A 19,661-nucleotide genomic window follows, 5' to 3' on the forward strand; every position below is an offset into this window, starting at 1 on the left:
CATATTCATACACGCAGAGGGTGTTTTTGTTTTTCTCACGAATTGAACCTGTTGAATAAAATACGTTAGAGGCAGTTGGAATCAAAATAAAGTAGCTCCAATTTCATCAGTTTTGTAAATAGTAATGCGTTAGCAGCAGGTGTTTGACCTTTACTATGTTTGTTATTCAGTCACCTGCAGACCTCTCTAGGAAGATCCATGCTGGCGATGAGGTGATCCAGGTCAACCATCAGACAGTGGTAAGTGTTTCTTTTTTCTCCTTGTATATCTTTATATTTAACCGTGCATTTTGTCAATTTGAGCACACACTATGAATATTAAAGAAGAATTGTTGTGTTTGTTCCAATGAACCAGGTGGGCTGGCAGCTGAAGTACCTGGTTGTCAAACTGCGGGAGGACCCAAAAGGTGTGGCCCTACTCCTTAAGAAGAGGCCCACGGGCCCAACAGGTTTCACCCCCGCCCCGCTCAAGAACATGCGCTGGAAGCCCGCAGTACCACAGGTACATGCACACAAGCACACAGACTTCCTGCTGTCATCATGTGCGATCAACAGAAGCCTGTGCCAATTATCAGCTTTTGAGGGAGTTGTTTTCTAAACCAGCAAGTTCAGACAAGTGACACAGAGCCACCCTGAGAGTGCTGCCGGCTCCACTGAATAGAACATTGAGTTGTCCTTCATGCACAACCGCGAGGCAAACAAAGTCCTGTGATGTCATTAAGTCTAAGAGATAAAGCTGCCAGCCTTTAAAGGGGCCCTATTGTGCTCATTTCCAGGTTCATATTTGTATTGTGTGTGCCTCTACTGTGACATGTTTAGATGCTTTATTAATCAAAAAGGTCTTTATTTTTCTCATACTTCTTCTACACCTCTTTTCACCCTCTGTCTGAAACCAGAGCCCAGTCTGCTCTGGTTCGTTAGCTGGCCGGCTCTGTTTTAATTGGTCATCCGCTTAGAGACGTCCTCCCTTAGCCTATCACGTAAAATATGTTAGAGGGCTAGCCAATAGAAGTGTGTTACGTAGTGATGTCATTATGTCACATAATTTAACAAGAGTCCAATGGAGCCGTTTCGGGGTGGAGAGAAACTCCCTCTGGTGTGAATTTGATTTCTTTTAGCCTTTGCTGACCATTGACATGAAAAAGAAAACCTATATAACACACTACAGGAAAGGGACATCCCAAAAAGTATGATGGGGCCTCTTGAAGTAGTGTAGCCTGGTTAGATTGTTTCTGACTTATTAAAAAGAGCCCATATGTTTCCATCCCATAGACAATGGGTAATGGGCGGTGATTCATGTTATTTGGGTTCACCCTCCGTCTTTTTTTTTTTACAAAAAGCAAACACTCCAAATGTCTATTGTTCGAAACTAAGTCAAGGTTCGCTGATAAATATTGGGCTAATAAGGTTATGTGACTATAATCCAATTTGCTCTCCTCCCTCGTGAACACATTAGGCTCAACTTAGCTTTTAACCGCATCTCTTGCACCTGAGTCCCCTTTAACAGACAAGCAGACAATGAGCCCATTGTTAACCAAGACTACCAACATGTCAGCCTCTGGTTTTGTCTTATCATGTGTAGCCGGAGAAGGCAAGATGAGGAGATATCAGACAAGAGTGGGTTTCTCAAAACAACAAAGAGCCTCTCAACACTAATGTCAACATCATTGCCAGCATCCTGTTTTAACAAGCAGTCAAGGTTATCAGAGTTAGACATCTCTATCTGCGATAATAAGGACAGAGTGGAGACAAATCATACACCCTGATTCAGGAATGAAGGACATTGGCTTTGTAATACTGTATAATGTGTTCACATGGGAGCTATTTAGAAAATAAAGGAGGGAAATTATTCATGAGATGCCAAATCTGATGTTTAGTTTGTCATTTATTTATCACATCGACTACTTCAGAAGTATCATTTAGTTCTCTATTCAAGAGCACAATGTTGTTGAGTGTTGGAAAACATAACTGTGGTAAATGAGTACTTTTTTTAAGTGCATGTCTCGCGGGCTATTTTGGACTTCACTTACAATCTTTCCACCTCAAACAAGAAGGTTTTTACTCGCACACAAGCACTTAAACGTCTCACCACATGTGGTCAACTCCTCCTAGTTGCCAGCAAGTCCTATTTAGTCTGAAGAAACGGAAAGCAGTGACTTAATTTGTTTTTAACTGTAAACTGATATTGATGTTTATTTTTTCAGAACAATTCCTCCTTGATCAGAACCCAATCTCCCTGCGGCTCGGCCAACGGGTCCGCCAAGAAGGAGAAGCCGGCCATCCTGAACCTGTACATCCCCCCCCCCTCCTCCAATGCCTTACACCCCACGGTAAGCTGTCCCATAAGCTTTAGTTGTATTTAATACGTTGAGTTCTAAAGTTGCAGCATAAGAAATAATCCATGAATCAACTCCAAACATGTCCACTATACAGTCAACCCTTGCCACATTTCCTCACCACACATCAGATGTAGAACGAGTGTGTCCCGGACTCGTGATCACCTCCCCTCCCTCACCTCCTACAGCACATTGTGTTCAGCTTGTCTTCAGCCCACTGCCCTCCCACCAGTCCCCCCATAGTTCTTACGCAACGGCTGTTTCATCTTCCACCTCCAGGAAGAGAGCAGAACGTGGTCACACTCACTTCAACGTTTCTATTGAGCCTTTTTAAATGAAGCTTTGAATGTCTGTTGTCAGATTTCGAGGCATCATCAACCCTTTCTTTTGTAATATAAATATAATTTATGCTTCTGTTAGGTTGCTGCTAGGTCGGACTGTTAATACAGGTCTGTACCTCATCAAGCCAGAGCAAACCATTATTTGAATGCAGTGAATATTTAGTTTTGGAAATGCTCAAAGTCAACACATATGGAATGATGTAAAAACATTGTTATGTTTATTTTTTCTATAAATGTTGACTTTTTGATGCTCTGGACTTATTGGACATCTTAAAAGTCAGAAACAATCCTACGCAGCCACCGCAGGAAGCTTTTTCCACAAATAGCATGATAGTTATTATATTAGCGTAGCTAAATAAAAATGTAGAAATTGAAAATCAACTACATGAACAACTCCTGAAACGATTCAGTCCTACCTAAATGTATTTGTTTCTAGCACATCATATTTATTGAGACGCATAACATAATTCTGCTTACAAACCATCCTAATGGTGTTATGCTGCCAACTGTGGAGTGTGAAGGTGTGGTGTAATGAATGAATGAGCATGTGTTTCTCCACACAGAGAGGGGAGGACAGAAACCTTCAGCAGCATCAGTGTCAGTAAAAGACCAAAGGGCTCTGAGTCTCCAAACTCCTACCTGGACCAGGAGAGGATGAGGCACTGCAGCATCGCAGAATACGACAAGCTGAGCTTCGGCTGTCCCATCGAGGCCAACGTGATCCAGAGCAGACTGCGGGAGCACAAGCCCTCGCGTGGTCAGTCATCATTTCTAACCTTCAAATCTCCAAAACTTTCCAACAGTGGATAATGAATAAATACGATATTAAATGAATGCAATGTTAAACTCTTGTCTCCAGGGAAGCCCCGGCCCCTCTCCATGCCAGTGGATACCTGCCTGGGTGTGGTAGACCCCTACGCTAAGCCCTGGACACAGGGAAGGAAAGGTATTGACAAGCATGCTTTCACTTTGATGCAAAACCACTATAATTCCATAGAAATGAAGATACCTTGTATACCCCCAAAACGTATAACTTCTTAAGGATTACATATTTGTGGTTTGACACTTTTTGAACTCTTTTTACACTCGTGTTCCATACAGATAATGAACAATAAAGCTACAAAACATGGCACAATACACTCATTACTCTACTGATGTGACATTTGGGAACATTTAACAGGCCAGAATCAAGATTATTACATATTTATCGCTAATAATGGTACATTTACAACCAATTATAAAAACGTGTCTATGTATAGACGGAGCTTCCTTGACCATAAGATGCATCTCATAAAAGATGTTTAAATATGCTTGAGTTAATTGTACATTATTTAAATTCACAGAGCCAGGCTAGTCGGTTCCTGTCTTTATGCTAAACTAGGCTAATTAGCTGCTATCTTCAGTACCATATTGAATGACAGATCTGAGTGGTATCAATCTGACTTCTGGTTGTCTCTGTGCCTCAGGTGAAGACCTCCTCCACAGATACCTGAGCAACGAGAGGATCCCCACCATCGCAGAGGAGGCCCCCTCGGTGTCCCCCTCGGTGTCCCCCCCCTACAGGCCTGCGGGGGAGCGTCACCTGGTCAGAGTGGACCACATCAGGGGCAGCCGCTACTTCTCCAACTCAGACCTCCACAACAGCGCCACCATCCCCTACCAGGAGGACCTGAAAAAGACCCCCGTAGGCCCCGCCTCCAAGCGTGCCACAGCAGATCGCTCCCTACTGGTCAGTTGGATCATGCGGCTTAAGCTATTGACTCACTGATGATGCGCTTCCTGTCCGGGGCTTCCTGTCTATTGTCCTTCCTCAGTGCCTTTTTTTAAATCCAGCTGTTTTTTTTTTTGAACAGCTTTGGGCTTTTTCTCACACTCCTCTCTCCCCCAAACCTCCATATTTCCCTGGTGTAACTACTACTACTACCAACTACTACTCCTCAACCAAACCTGCTTTTGTAGTACTACATTACATCATCACCCCTTTAACACTGCCTACAACCCTCCTCGTCTCTGACTACAAGTCCCATCTCTGCCTCAAGAAGACACAGTTTGTTCAGGTTTAGGACACTCACGCCTTTTGTGCTGTCTACGGTCTCCTCTGTACATATTAAGCTATGTCATGTTTCACTTGTAATGCTCTCTGGTACCGTTATTTAATACTTGCCTGATATTTCGTCAGCTATTTTGATTTCATTTGCATAAATAAGTTATAAGAATACAGCATATTTTGTTAGTAATACTGCTTTAACTCAACCATGTCCCTTTTTTTCTTTCTCAAATGACACTTTTGTGAGTTGGTTACATTACCCTCTACCAAAGGTTGCCTCTTGTAAGCTATGCACACACTTCAGAGAGGATTTAATGGTCACTTTAGTTGACGATGCTGAATTGGTTGGTAAAAAGGATGTTTATACTAGCAAATATTTGTGCTGGTTTTAAAGCTATGCACTCCATTTCAGTAAACTTGTATATCCTGTGTTCTCAGTTGACTCTGAAATGACCCACCTGAAGGGCCTACACATACCGCTGGTTGACAGTAATAAATGGTCTTTTTAAGCCAATGTCTTTTTTGACACACTGGTGTAACGGCCTTCTATTTTCTGACTGATCACAAGAGACAGAATGACAGTATTATTATTTTTTTAAACAGGGAAGAAGTGTCTGTTGTTGCTTTAACTGCCTTTTGTAAGTTTTGAATAGCCTTTTATTAAAAATTGCAGTTCATGTCAGTGATCATTTGTATTGTCTTTATTTTACCATTGGGTGTGGAATTTCTGCTTAACGTGTAACTACAATGAATGTAGCATGCAGGATGTTATTATATCCTAAAAACTGTGTTGTTTAAGTATCACAGAAGTGCCATATTTTATAATAACACTGTCAGTGAGGGCAGCCCAAGTCATTATTAACCTTCAGGACCAAAGTATTGAAGTGGCAGGCTTCTAACCTGCTTTGACATTTTGAGATGAACCCTCTTGGGGTTTTTAAGCATGCGGTGAAACAGGATAGCCAATGTCGAGTTACCTTTCTCTCTGTCTCAGATGGTGATGCTTATGCAACTACCTCCCTCTTTGATGAAATGTAACTTCCAGCTGGGGGACCATATGGTCAAAGCAGGTTTTTTCATCGGGGGATCTTATTCCTGCACATATGTTGCTTTTTAAACATTTAAAAGCCAGGTTAGGGTTACTGACAAGCTTTGGCCGTTTTCATTGATTTTGAAGAAGTGTTTGCCTGGGGAAAGATCAGCAGCTTTGCATCATGGAACCGAAGACCTGACTGCTGTCGAAAACATCCCCCCCCCTCTTTCCCCCTTTGCCTGTTTCTCTGTGCATGACTTTTTTTGGAGATGGGCTTTTCTTATCTATCCACTTCTTCTTCTTCCTCGTGTCTCGCTCTGCCCGAGCTTGCTGAGCCATAGTCGCCTGCGGTCCTTCACTAATTTGCACGTTCTGAAAACTTGTGGTCTGCCTAAATACTACCTGCACTCTGTTTAACCCACTGCTAAGTTTACTAACCACTAACATGTCATGCCTGCACATCCTGAACGGTCACATGGGAATGAATTATGGCTTGTATATGCATGTGGAATATTGTTTGTTATTTGATCAAAAACGACATTTGAATGCAAAGAATGTTGTGTTCTCCATTTCCTTTTTTCCTATTAAGACATGAAACGACACATAATTAGCAAAACAAGTATATAGTTTGTAATGTGAATTGAAGGCCACATTTACAACTTACACATTTACAATTTAGCTGCCTGCTAGATAAGACGCTGCAGTGTGACAGATAATTTGAGTTCGAGAGTGTATGTTGAATGATTAGGATAAGCAAAACCAACAGAACAATCTTAGAATGATCAACAGCATTCCTGAGGGAATTTTTGCGTATTTTAATCAAACTGAGGCTTTCAGTGCAACTATACAAGATTGGTCTCCAACATGCGTTAACGTCAATCTTTATGTATCGCAGGGACCTGACTGGCACTCTAGCAGTGACTTCCTCAACCGGTAAGTTCCTCACTCTCTACCACACACACAAAAACACATTTAAATGCAGTGTTTTATAGTTTATGGGCCAATAGAGAAACCTAAGAACAGGGTGGGTCTAATTTTCCTACAGGGAGTGACAGTTAGCGGGCCGTGGAATCTTTTTAAAACAAGCCGCAGGGTGGGCTGCTTTTATCATCAGGGAAAATATGTTATAGATGACCAGGCTGAGATTCATTCAGGAAACAGAGAGAGAAACAGATGCAGCTGTAAGGTAAAAACTTTAAAGTTAATATCCAAGAGTTGTGGTATATCAGTTGTTTAATGCCAGGATATTCAATAATCTTAGTCCATTTTTGCTTGTGGCCTTATTAAACATTATTGAAACTGATTTCCTACACCAAGAATAAAAATAGATTTCCTTATCTTATCAGAGCAAAGAATCGTTAAACGTGTCTTATCGGCTTAAGTTAACAATGATGAAAGTATTAAAACACGTAGTAATCTCAACGTTATCATACCTCTTCAGAAGAGTTAATGGATATTTTGTTGAAGTGCCAACATTTCACCACTGTTTGGATGGTTAATCATTTTATAGCCTTGTTTTTTTTTTTTTTATTATTATATTTGTGTTTTTGGAGACATTGTTATCTCTCAGGACCGGTTCCCACACACCAATGAGTCCATCCAGACACCTTCACACGCTGCACAATCCTTAGAAATGTCACTGTTATGACCAAACCCTGACTCTTCTAACTATAAATAACAGCATCCTTCTGCGAAATATGGCGAGGATTGCAATTTCATCATCAGTGGCACCTGTATCTTCTCTGGTCTTGGATGTAGGGCCCGAGGAGGTGTGACTCCCCACATTAACACCGTGATTGATGACTAAACCTCTCGCACAATACCCAGCCTGCTGCCCTCCCTGGCAGTTCTATTCTGAGAGCCAAACACAAACACATGGCATCCTGTTTGCTGCACGCTCCATCAAAACACATTACTCACATGTATGATATATAGAGAGATGCTATTGTAGTTCTTGCAGATACGCAGTTGACTCATCGCTGGTGTAGGTTCATAAACGTGCGACACTGATGCAGGCGAGGGTTGATTGACGGCGGATTTAATCAAGTGTCAAATTAATCATGGCGTGTTAATGCGTAAAGAAACAAAAACAAAGTTGTTTTCCTCATGACAAAGCATGCAATATGTAAATTGATTAATTTGGTTACCTAGGAAAGTAGAAATATTTGACAGTGTAATGCAGCAAATAAACCATATTTCCTTAAAAAAAGATGTAATTTAAAGAGGAGACACAGACTTGAATATGGATAATAGGATACAGACAAAACAAATGATGTTACCCAGCCGGTATATCGAGTATTTTCATCATTAGTAACAAGTTTCATGTCCACCCATGCTGCTGTGGCTGAAAGATAAAATCATGTCTGGGAAGCAATACGTATGTGTTGGAAGTCTGAAGTCACTAATGTCTGATCTAAAGTATGACGGATAGATGAAGCGTCTTAGAACTGCTTGATCAGCTTTAATGGTCCGTTTAAAAATCATTAAGTGTTGACTTTCATTATCTTTACTTACAGGTATAATCAGCCACAAATACGATCCTGGTCCTTCTCCCAAGCAGTAAGTATATTGTGTTGGGTTTATCTGAAGTGAATGCTATCAATCCTGCACCAGATAAATGTATGTGGTCAAACAGTTGTGCAATGTAAGGAATGCCACTTGCTCTCAGCCTTTGTAGAGGGAGGTGAAACTAAGAGCCTCAATTACAGGCTCGTTATTTTGCACACAGATATGACAACGCAGAGACTTTCCTTCTTTTGGACACAAACCACCAGAGCTAATATGCAGTAATAAAACATGCAGGCCTTGAATATGTTTAGTCTGAGTCGACACTGTGAATTCTTCCCTTTTAGCTATTGCAATGTGGTATACCACATTGGTCCAGACCAAAATATCACACCAACTTTTGGATGGATTACTATGACATTTTGTACAGATAATAATGGTTCTCAGAGAATTAATCCTACTCATTTTGGTAGGCCCATGGGTTTTCGTTATTCACTTTGAGAAAAATGTCTCATAAACTATTGCATGGATTGTCCTAAAGAACTTTGGTGATTCTTTAAAGGAGGAATATTATGAAAAACTCACTTTCTTGTATTTATGTATTTAGAATGTCCAAAAACCAACACATTTTTAAAAAAGACAACCAAATTTAGTTTGATATTTGCCCAATTGGTTAGAAAACATGGTTCTCAGCAAGCCATCCAAATGTGGCTTTCCTTCCTTTGTCAAATAGTCTTATTAGAATATACAGGCTCCCATCTGAGTATATTTAAAGAGACAGATGCTAAAACTAAACGTTTCAGTCAGACCATTAATACAAGTATTTTCAGACTGACACTATGAGAAAATAAATTTGCTTTTTGAACATTGATGCATGAAAACATGTTCTTGTAGAAAACCCAATATGAACCTGGAAATGAGCATGATATGTCCCCTTTAAAGTTTCATCTTGCAGTATTTTTGTTTCAATATTACCAAAACAATATTACATAACCTTTGCTATGAGTTTGATGCTGCTAATTAGCAAAAAGCTAACGTGCTACCACAATAAACTAAGATGCTGAACAGGCCAAACATAAGCACTGTGGTCATGTAGCTCAAAGCAGTTCCTCACAGAGCTGCTAGCATGGCTGTAGATTATTTGTCCTATTCCTCATCGAAGGTGCTAAAAGTGGAAATTGTTCAGCATCTATTGACTCTGGCAGGTGTAGAACTGAAATGACCTAAAGGGTAAACTAAGGATCTCTTTGCTGTCTTTGCACACACCTCTGGGCCATACATATAATGAGTTACTGTCAATCCCTTAGCAGCACATACACCCCGGAGGTGGTCAGATGGATTAAGCCAAAGTCAATGGCGGAATGTGAACAAATCCCATTTGTTCAGATTTATGGTTCAATGGACACTTGTTGTTGCACCAAACAAGAAAACCTTGACCCCTCTGTCAGCAGCTATATCAAAGTCAAAGTCAACTTTATTGTCAATCTCAAAATATGTTTGTACAAACAGAAAGACCGAAATTATGTTTCCCACAGTCCCGAGGTATATAAAAAACTCACACATTAAAATGCAAGAACACTCAATAATTTACAAAAAAAACCGTTTACTTCAGTAAGCAGGATATATATAAAAAAAGATGACCCAGGAAAGAATTGGGAGGACAGTTATGAATGGAGTGTTTTACTGCTTTGTTTTCCTTTTGGATTATTTGTGTGTGTACCTTTATAGACCGATACATCTGCTGCATAAAAGAAAACTACATTTTATTAAAAATCCTCTATATACAGTCATCGAAACAGCATTTAGAGCTATACTGACTCAGTGAGCATGTGTAGCAACATCTAAACTGAGGTGGTGCCCATGTGCCAGAGCAACAGCAAGTGAGGGGCATGCAGCGCTGTCAAACTGAGCAAGCAAGAATATGATATCATTTCCAGCCCTGCACCCTTTACGCTGTGTGACGAGATTCCCCTGCTGAATAATAGCCACTCTGTTTTCCCCCCTCTCTCATTTCTCTCCGTCACACACAGTTTCTGGGTGGGAGGGGGTTGGGCATTAGCTAAGTGCCATGACAATTCTCAGCATGGATCGTGATGGGAGATTGAGCGTTACAATGGTGTGACCAATTTGCATTCTCGTGAATCCTTCAGGCCTTTGACATGAGAAGCAGGCAAAATTACCTCACTTCCACCCGAACACAGCTTCAGCTAAATGGCCCTTTAAAACCCACTAAAGTGCCATGCTGGGACTTTTCCCCCTTATCATAGACACAGGAAGAGTGTAAATTGTTTTGAAATCTTTAATTTAATTCAACACGTTTAATTGAAATGTCAAAGGGGAAGCTTTTTGAGGGGGTAACACAAGGGAGTTATTTGATATGGATGAAAAAAAATGGGTGACAAATGGGAGGGGAGGAAGCTACAGTGTGAGAGATATAAAGGGACGGGGTCAGTTCACTTGATGCAGTACAATAGCAAGTGGAAAGAGAGAAGAGGCCCCTGTCTATTTAGGCAGAAATGCAATGCAATGCAGACTATAATAATGCAGGAATCAAGAATGTGTCTGCTGGTTTACCGCTATCTCAGCACAGGCCAACTTTGAAGGGGAACATCCAAGTTTCTGCACAGATATAGCTCGAAGCAGTAATGTTATGGCTACAAACCCAACCAGTGAAGGGTGTTGATAGTCAGGCCACAGCCTTAAAAAGACTGTAGCGTGAAATACTTGTTTTCCTCCTTATTTCTCAAGGTACCCATAAAGGATTCTCACGATTATGTCTCATAATGATCTCCATTACGTGTTTTCTTATGTATTTGTCCAATAAATATTTATTTTTTTGCCATTATTTTTGTTGCTCAAAAGTCTGTTTCATAGCGATAACTTGGCGACACCTAGCGGACATACGTGGGAACTGCGTGGACGTATTCACGTAAACTTGTAAAATCACTTGAGGGAAATACAATAACAATGCCTGCAAATGCTTAAAATGCTTAAAACGCACTTAACATGTGTTTCACTCGCGGGGCGTTTGGGTGGGAGTTAAGCCCTTTCAGGTGAAGAAAGAGGGTAACACCCTAAAGGGTCCTGAGCTCACCTGAAACCAGCCGAGCCTTCTTCGAGTTTCTTCTTTGTTTTATTTCGACATGCTCGCCAATGTTTGGTCAGACTTTGAGCTGAGCTTTAGATCCAGTCTTCAGTCGTTGAGAATATGGTGGCAGGTAGGCCTACAGTTAAATTATATATATTTTTGTTCGGCCCAAAATTGCATTTTTTGCGTACAGGCAACGTTTGTGGCTAGCTAGGCCACCATAACAAACAGGCCGCGTTGGTTGATATTAACGGTTAACGCTAAGACTTCATGTTAGTTTTATAGGACTTAAAGGATATTTTTACTTTCCTAAACTTGAATGTTCATGTCAGTCGTTTTAATTGTAGACTGCGTATAGTATTTCACATATTCAGATGTAACATTTATGTAATTTAATTTAACATGTAAGGAAACGGTTAGTTTTAAGAACTTTTTTTAATTTACTTGATTTTAACAAGCAGCTTTTGAACATGTTTTAAATTTGTGAAATTAATGTTTACCTTTTGTTAGGATTAGCATGTGTTTATTTATAATAATAAACAAAAAAGATTCAAAGAGTAATTTACTTAGTTACTTACTTACTTATTTAATTAGTAATGTTACAGCAACCAAAACAACCCGATAGTGAAGATACCTTGTCAAATCGGTGTCAACCTCAAATAATTAACCTTTCACATTTGCAAATCAAATCAAATAGGAACTCAGATACACACACACACACACACACACACACACACACACACACACACACACACACACACACACACTGTGGTTGATGTGGTTATCATCATCTAGCTCCCACAAGCAGCCTGTTAACTCAGATACCCGGAAAACAAGATGTGATGCATTTGTGTGGGGCAACACAGTGACACTCAGACACGAGACACCACGCACTCACACATACACAAAATGTAGTTTAAACAAGAGCTACTAGCAATAGTTTGCTCTTTGCTGTCATTGTGTGAACTCAGTGTAACAGAGGATACCAATACGCACCTGTGTTTGGACTTGAAGTGAATCTGTGAAGTTTTAGAGCACCAGGTATGAGTTTCCTCCTTTCTTTCGTGGTCTCACAGGGGACATTTGTAGATTGAGTTTGTGGTGAGTGATTGAATGCGAACAACTGCAGTGGGACTTGAACTCGGGACCCTGTGACCCGACCACCACCACCTGTGCTTTTACGTTTCCTGACCTAAAGGCTGGGTTTTCTTGTGAAGTGCTCAATGTGACGCTTAGGGAGAGGTTTCAAATCACAGATGTGTAAAAGATGCTTGAGATTCTACACCCATTTGTTGCTGTATTGTAAACTGGCTATTTGTGACGTGTTTGGTACTGCATGTGTGTTGTGTCAACCTTGTCTCTCTAAGCCAGAATTGTAACTTTTAACAAAAAAAGGAACTTGGGGATGCAGAGGAAGTTAGTCAATAATGCTAACCAAGATTTCTCAATATGTCTCATGTCAATGGCCATTTAGCTTGAAATATTGCAACATGTCTATTTTTCTTTCTGCTAAAAAGTAATGTTTTTAATATATTTTAAGGCTATTACTTTAGGATACTGTAGATGGGTATGTGTTTTATGCAAAACAGCTGACACTGATTATTGTGACACTAACATTGTGAATATAGGTACTTTTCATAAGGATTCACTTTTCAACCTTTTTTTTAAATTTGATTTGAACCTATTTCTTCTAATTCTGCTTCTCATTCCATAGAAGAACGGTATCTACTCCCTTTCTTTCACAGAAATAGAGAAACGTGCCCATGACATCACTTCCTCTTGTCATGTTAGAGCAAAGCATTGCCTATGAATCTGTGTGTCGTGCAATTGTCAACCTAAGCATCTGTTGATATCTTTATATTTTATTCAACAGGCTGCCTTCCCCATATCTGTGCCTCCTTCCATGGCTGCCGATGACTACAACCCTGTAAGTGTTCCTTCCTTTTTTAAATTCTGACATTCAATCAGGCAGAGGTTGCCTTGTTCTCGCAAATGATGTTATAGATACCCGGCTCTCTCTCTCAACTACTTCTGCTTCTTCTATTTTATGATGGAAAAGTTAAATATTTATAGGAACAAGGGGTGTGTACGCCTAGCTGGTTTTTGTGCAGTCTGGTTTCTCTTGGTGTATTTAGTTGAAGGTTAAGAGAAAAGAGCAGAGAGAGTCACAGTTCAGGATGTTACAAAGGAGTGGTGGGGGTGTGTTAATGTGTGTGTGGGGAGATAGAGAGAACAGCAGCTAGAAAACGTATGTGACAATCGATGTGAGAAACAGGATGTTATAGAGAGCCTCTTCTTCTTAGCGTTTAGGTCTGAGACTAGCACATGTCTTCCTCTCGTCTCTGACCTAACGTTTGTCTCCTTCTGAAGGTCTCCCTCCGACACAAATCCAAGAGGAAGATTCGAGGAGGTAAGTTGTCACTGTTGGGCTCCCATCACTTTGTCTCTGTAATTTCGACCCTCTGTGGGCGTTTTAGGAGTGGCAGGGCAATTGGTGTGTGCAGAGGTCTTTAGGCTCGATCAGTTCTGCTCACTTCGCTATTTAAGCCCTCTGCGTGTGTGTCTTTGAGAGGATAACTCAATATTTGATGTTGTTATTTATATCTTGCTGATTCATAACTGGAACAGGTAGGCTAAATGTGGCGTTCACTTTTGAATTCTAGATGTAGGTGTTATTTGAAGAATTGTCTTTGCTTATTGACAGAAAGCATTGGCCTATTTTGACTGGAATGGAAATGTTTGGTCTGTTTGACATTTCGTTTTTGCAACTTGTTGCTTCCTCTAACGCTATATTCACGCTCAAAGCTGGTTTTGTTTCTCTGCGGACAAAAAGGGGAGGAGGTGTCAGTGTTTTAATTAGTTTTCTGTGCACACAGGCAATGGTACAATGAGCAGGAGGCGGATCTCGGTCAAAGAGCTGGGTCAGCCGGACCACCAGGGCTGGCTGTACAGGAAGAAAGAGAGCAAAGGCTTCCTGGGCATCAAATGGAAGAAGTACTGGTTTGTGCTGAAGAAGACGGCTCTGTACTGGTACAACAACCAGCTGGTGAGTCAAACACCATTTATGATGCATGCATGTATGTTTAGCTTCTGTCACGAAGCTCATCACTGTGCACAAGAAAACGTCAGCATCTTTAGTTCTGCAAACCACTAGCTAATCTCAAGTTTCTGTTTATCTGTCTGATTTGGTAACTTTTGAACTTCCTTTCTCTTTCGAATTGTCTATGTTCTTCTTTCTGGTTGGCACATTACTAGGTATATATATATAATATATATATTTTATTTTATAAATGTTACAATATTATTGGTAATATTCTCCCTCCCCTCTATGCTGCTGTTTTAAATAATAAGGGTGGGGATATTCTGTATTTCTATTATGTCAACAAATCCCAGGAAACAATCAAAAACCAACTATGATTTTGTCAGTGGATCAAAAACCTGAACATGAAAATAAATATATATTGTTTTATAGCTTTTGGCAAACAGGAGTAATACGTGCATTTGTAGGGGACTATCTTCGGTAGTGGATGTATACATTTAGTGCTCTAGTAGTGAGTAATAAAACAGCAGGATGATGCATTTGGGATTATCTCAAAATAAACTACAATGCCCATATTCATTGCAGTGACTAAGGCTTACACCAAGTGCGTCATTGGACCTTACATTTATTTGTGTGTTGTAACAGTGGAGGTATGCAGCGTAGGTAAAGAAAACTGGTTTAAACCGTGTTAAAAATTCATGAACTTTCAACAAAAATGAAGTCACTCTTTTGAGTTGTAAATAATACATATCTGTTTGCTGTTTGACGCAGTAAACAGTGACATGCATTCAATTGTGATCTGTATATATGTTGACTGTAATTTGAAAAAAATCATATTGGATTATATATAATATAATTATATAGACATGTTTCTTTTCTCATGCAAGCTTGCGAAAATTACTTTTTTACAAATGTTTTAAACAAGATCCATCATTTTATTCTAAATGAGAATCTACACACTGTTTGTCCTGATGTATTTCTTTCTTTTTTTTAAAGTTATATATAAAGTACTGCAGTGTCTTACTTGCAACATTAAGCCAAAACAAAGCCACAGGCACAAATCCATCCATTGTATCAGCTCTAATGTTATTTCAGTTCAGTAGTAGTTGCTTAATTTCTTTTTACAAACTACAGCAAAACCCCAATAAAACAACCTTGAAACAGCATTTTTCTAACACATCACCAGCACAGCACTTATTGTGTCACACAAGCCCACTGGTAAGGCAGCAGATGAGTCATTCTGCCACAGCTGTCTCTGTAGGAGCTGGCACACAGTGTCACTGAGTTTCCTGAATGTGACGGTGCCACTAATAACCCTGTCAGAATCCGATACTGCCATCATGTAACCGGTGCGCCTGATTTACTGGCACCGTGTCCTCATCTGATCTAGTCTGTCACCATAACACAGTGGGAGAAAATAGAAGAAGTTAGCCTCCTGCAATTCAAACAGCAGGTGTCATTGTCAAGGAAGTGGTTTTGACTTTTTACGCTTCGTTTTAACGCTCACTGTTGTTCAATCTGTGTGTCGCAGGCGGAAAAGGCTGAGGGCTACATTGACCTCGCAAACTTCATGATCGACCGAGCCATAGAATGCAAGAAGAAACAGTAAGCTTGTAGTTTCCGGTTCATCTCAGTCAGATTCTATAAGCCACACACCACCAGTGGTTCTAATTGAAAAGGAAATATCTGTTATCTATTAAAAGACCTTGATGACCTAGAAAGATAGACGGTCTATAGTCTTGAAACCACCGGAAAATGATTAATGAAGTGAAATAAAGATATCGTTTATTTCACACTTTACATAAGTTCCAGTAGAAACTCCTTTCATTATGCCTAAACTGTTCCATTGACTTTTTCTCATGCAGTGCATTCAAGGCCTGCCACCCACAAGTCATGATGTTTTATTTCGCTGCTGAGAGCCATGAAGACATGAACCTGTAAGTCACATAAGAGTTCAACATTGTATGTATTCATCCTGAAAAAGTATTGTCTTGTTTTGTCAAATGTAATTGACCTGAATACTCTTTTTCTTTAGGTGGTTAAATAAGCTCGGGTTAGCCTCCATTCAGTATGAGCCAACAGAACAGAACACGGCAGTTGGTGAGAACCCATGACAATCAGACATTTTCTGCTCTTGTTTTGTCAACAACAAAATGTTTTATTACTTAGAGAAGGGGCCTTTTTCAAAGCTTCACATAAATGCTTTTCTGAATTAATTCAATAGCTGCTACAGAAGCAGTTGTTGAACACTTGCAGCCCTTACCAGCAGTATATAACAGTCAATTAAGCAACAACGAGAGGGTTAGGGCTAGAGGGAAAATAAGATGAGGCTGATCTGAAATATGCAAGATAAGGATTCTGGCTTTATGTATCATGTTGTGAAATCTCACTTTGTGTGTGTCTTCAAAGCAGAGTGTTACAGTGAAGCCAGTGACCACGAAGAAGCTGAAAGCACAGAGATTCCCCCTCCACCGTACTCTGAACAAACCCTGAGGGACTCCGTGGATGCACCTGTCCCACCTGGAAGCACAAATCAGGTCTGTATATTTTTCATTTGATTGCACATTTCCAAGTCTAATACAAGTTGAGCCAAATTTAGAATTGATGTGGGATAACTAAGTCTGACCGTAGTGAATTTGTTTTCCAGGGTACACTTCCTCCCCCCTACTCCTCCGCAGTCCCCAGCGAAGCCACCGGCTCGCTCTCCTCCCCCGTCAGCACCATGACATCACAGAGCTCCACCTCCTCGCTCGCCAAGCACCGGCAGTCCTGGTTGGACCTGGTCTCCCAAGCACCCCCTCCAACTGGGGAAACGGCAGTGGTGTGCTCAGTTCAAGTACACTCACCCCGGCTCCCACAAGGGGAGGAAGAGGAGGACCCCCAGGTGTCGGAGAGCTCCTCTCATCAGGATTCTCTGGAAGTGGGGTCCCACGAAGAAAGCCCTGCTGCGGAGGGGAATGCTATGAGGGTCGTTTCAGGGGCTGAGAGTGAAGGTGAGAATTTGTTTTAGTTTTTTTATTAATTCTGTTTTTTTTAGCATTTTATGTAAAGGAGATTGCATTTTAGATTTCTACTGTGTCATTTCCACTTGTAAAAAAAATGGTGCTAGCAGAGAAGATTTCCTGTTTCTCACAACTTTGTTTATCAAGGCAGATATAATTGGTCAACTGCTTAGAAATGGACCACCCCTTAGCCTATCACGTGTGTGTTTTAGATGATGCAATAGAAGCATGAGTGTTGCGTAGTGATGTCACTGTGTCGCGGAAGTAAACTAAGAAGTACAAAGGAGGCGTTTCAGGAAGGGGATAGTGTGTTGAAGAGAAACTCCCTCTGGAGCAAACTTTGGGATTTTACCCTTTGCAGACCATTTATATGCACAAAAACCTAAACACTATAGGAAAGGTAAAACCTAAAAAAGCATAATAGGGCCCCTTTAAGTAAGGTTTTCTGTTATAAAACAGGCAGTTACTAAATATAATCTTTGTGAAGTATATTGTGATGATACAGTACTGTGTTATCTTGTTGCAGGGGATCGTGGGAACAGCTCAGATGAGATGGAGAAGCTGTATATTCATCTAAAAGAGGCCAGCCTCTCGCCAATAGGAGACCGTAAACCATCCACGAAAAGGGAGTTTAGGGCCTCCTTTGTAAAACGCTGTAAAAACCACACTGTCAATGATAAATTGCACCATATCAGGACCCTCAACAGCACGTTAAAGGTAAATATTCAGTTTTATGGTCTGTTTATAGCACGCCATTTCATTACAGCTTGTGTGTGAATTGCAGAAGTATGTCGATTATTTGTGAATTGGGGAGCTTTGTGCAATTATTTTACTGTTTCCTATTTTTTTTTCTTTCCTTTCGTTGGACAGTCAAAAGAGGCAGACCTAAATGCCATAGAGCAGGTGTTGACTGAACCCGGGCTTACCTCAGAAAAGTTCAGAGAGTGGAAGGAAGTCAATGGACCCTTGCTGCAGGAGATCTGTGTTAAACATGACCAGCAGGTGGAACCAGAGGCCACAAAAGCTGCAGCGTCAGTCATTGCTGTTCCTGTGGTCGAGACCAGTTTATAAGGACTCCTCATGACTGCTTTTACTGGACTCAGAGACCTCACACTCACATACTGTGGACACACACACTGCTGTTTTCAATTGAGACTACTGTTCCATATCAGTGGTTTGTAAGTGCTATTCAACAAGTAACTGGATCAATAAGAGTTGTGTTTTTAGTTCCTAATTGGACATTATATGATTAGCAGGTCGCGTTAAAATGTGAAACGTGTCTTAGTATTACTTTTAATGTTCAATTTGTAAGATTAGCTCATTTTACAGATTGTTTTTATGATGTAATTATGTGAACCTGTGCATATTTTTGGAATGATGGAGTACGTTGTAATAATGGATCCATTGTTTTCTGCGTGGAAACACTTGTGTTTACTGTATGTTTTATCTACTTTGACTTCATCAGTAGTAAACACATTTTAACTGTTACTGTTCAGTCAATTATTGGTGCCATGCACCTTCACTGCCTGTTACACATGTGTTTTACAGCGACTGTTTTAAATGATTGATGCATGTTGTTCGCCCTGTAACTGATATATCTTACTTATCATTCCACACTGAACACTGGGGCCAGCACTAACTGAATAAATGTTGTCGTGATAACTTTTGGGTTTTCACTTTTAAAGAGTCAAAGTTTCTATTACTTGTACTATAACGTAATTTAAAGCAAAGACATAATAAATCAAATCTAGAACATAAAACCGTAATGCAAACCTGCTTTGGAGTTTTTCAACCACAAACATCAACAACTTAATTTATATTGACGTGAAAAATACTTTAATACTAACATATATTGTCTACTTGACTTAAGGTAGGATGTAGTAGTATTGTTAGCATAGAATACATGACTGAAAATTCTCAGGGAAAAAAAACGTTAATATTGTCCTAGAGATAGACCACCCGCAGGCTTTTATAGCGTAGAATTTCCCCTCTATCACTTATAAGCACAGCCACAGCTCCAGAGAGCAACAGGTTTAGGAGAGCTAGAAGGTGGCCAAACCAAGCTCCAGGCACAAAGATGCATTTTTTATAATCCATGTTTTATATGTTGTTCATGTTAAATATTAACTGTGAATATTTGTATATGGATGTGTGACATTGATTCTCTGTGATCTCGATTCTGGTATGAAAGTAATTTCAGATTGTGCCTATTTGTATACAGGGAAATAAAGTGTTATCAAAAAAATGTAAAATGGTATTTGGTCATTGCA

General features: G+C 40.2%; 2 protein-coding genes across 4 annotated transcripts in view; both read left to right on the top strand.

Annotated features, from left to right (window-relative positions):
* LOC117549904 (connector enhancer of kinase suppressor of ras 3-like) overlaps positions 1-5,409 on the top strand; it is a 34,659-nt gene extending 29,250 nt beyond the window's left edge. The window contains 7 exon segments of the mRNA XM_034222031.1: positions 171-239; positions 355-501; positions 2,204-2,296; positions 2,298-2,329; positions 3,240-3,433; positions 3,536-3,622; positions 4,143-5,409. Of these exon segments, the coding sequence (XP_034077922.1) occupies positions 171-239; positions 355-501; positions 2,204-2,296; positions 2,298-2,329; positions 3,240-3,433; positions 3,536-3,622; positions 4,143-4,444 (924 nt within the window). The 3' untranslated portion in view covers positions 4,445-5,409.
* A 5,919-nt stretch (positions 5,410-11,328) lies between these two features.
* ipcef1 (interaction protein for cytohesin exchange factors 1) lies at positions 11,329-19,636 on the top strand. 3 transcript variants are annotated; one of them, XM_034222032.1, is made up of 11 exons: positions 11,329-11,479; positions 13,223-13,276; positions 13,720-13,759; positions 14,226-14,395; positions 15,921-15,994; positions 16,255-16,326; positions 16,425-16,489; positions 16,799-16,926; positions 17,037-17,382; positions 17,918-18,108; positions 18,262-19,636. In XM_034222032.1, the coding sequence occupies exons 1-11, from the start codon at positions 11,405-11,407 to the stop codon at positions 18,460-18,462; spliced, it is 1,416 nt and encodes a 471-aa protein (XP_034077923.1). In that variant the 5' UTR covers positions 11,329-11,404; the 3' UTR covers positions 18,463-19,636. The 3 variants fall into 3 exon arrangements, with proteins under 3 accessions (XP_034077923.1, XP_034077925.1, XP_034077926.1); XM_034222034.1 differs by lacking the exon at positions 11,329-11,479 and adding an exon at positions 12,128-12,390; XM_034222035.1 differs by lacking the exons at positions 11,329-11,479; positions 13,223-13,276; positions 13,720-13,759 and adding an exon at positions 13,848-13,977.
* The last annotated feature ends 25 nt before the right edge of the window (positions 19,637-19,661 follow it).

Source organism: Gymnodraco acuticeps, unplaced genomic scaffold, assembly GCF_902827175.1.
Source record: "Gymnodraco acuticeps unplaced genomic scaffold, fGymAcu1.1, whole genome shotgun sequence".
In the NCBI taxonomy this organism is placed as follows: domain Eukaryota; kingdom Metazoa; phylum Chordata; class Actinopteri; order Perciformes; family Bathydraconidae; genus Gymnodraco; species Gymnodraco acuticeps.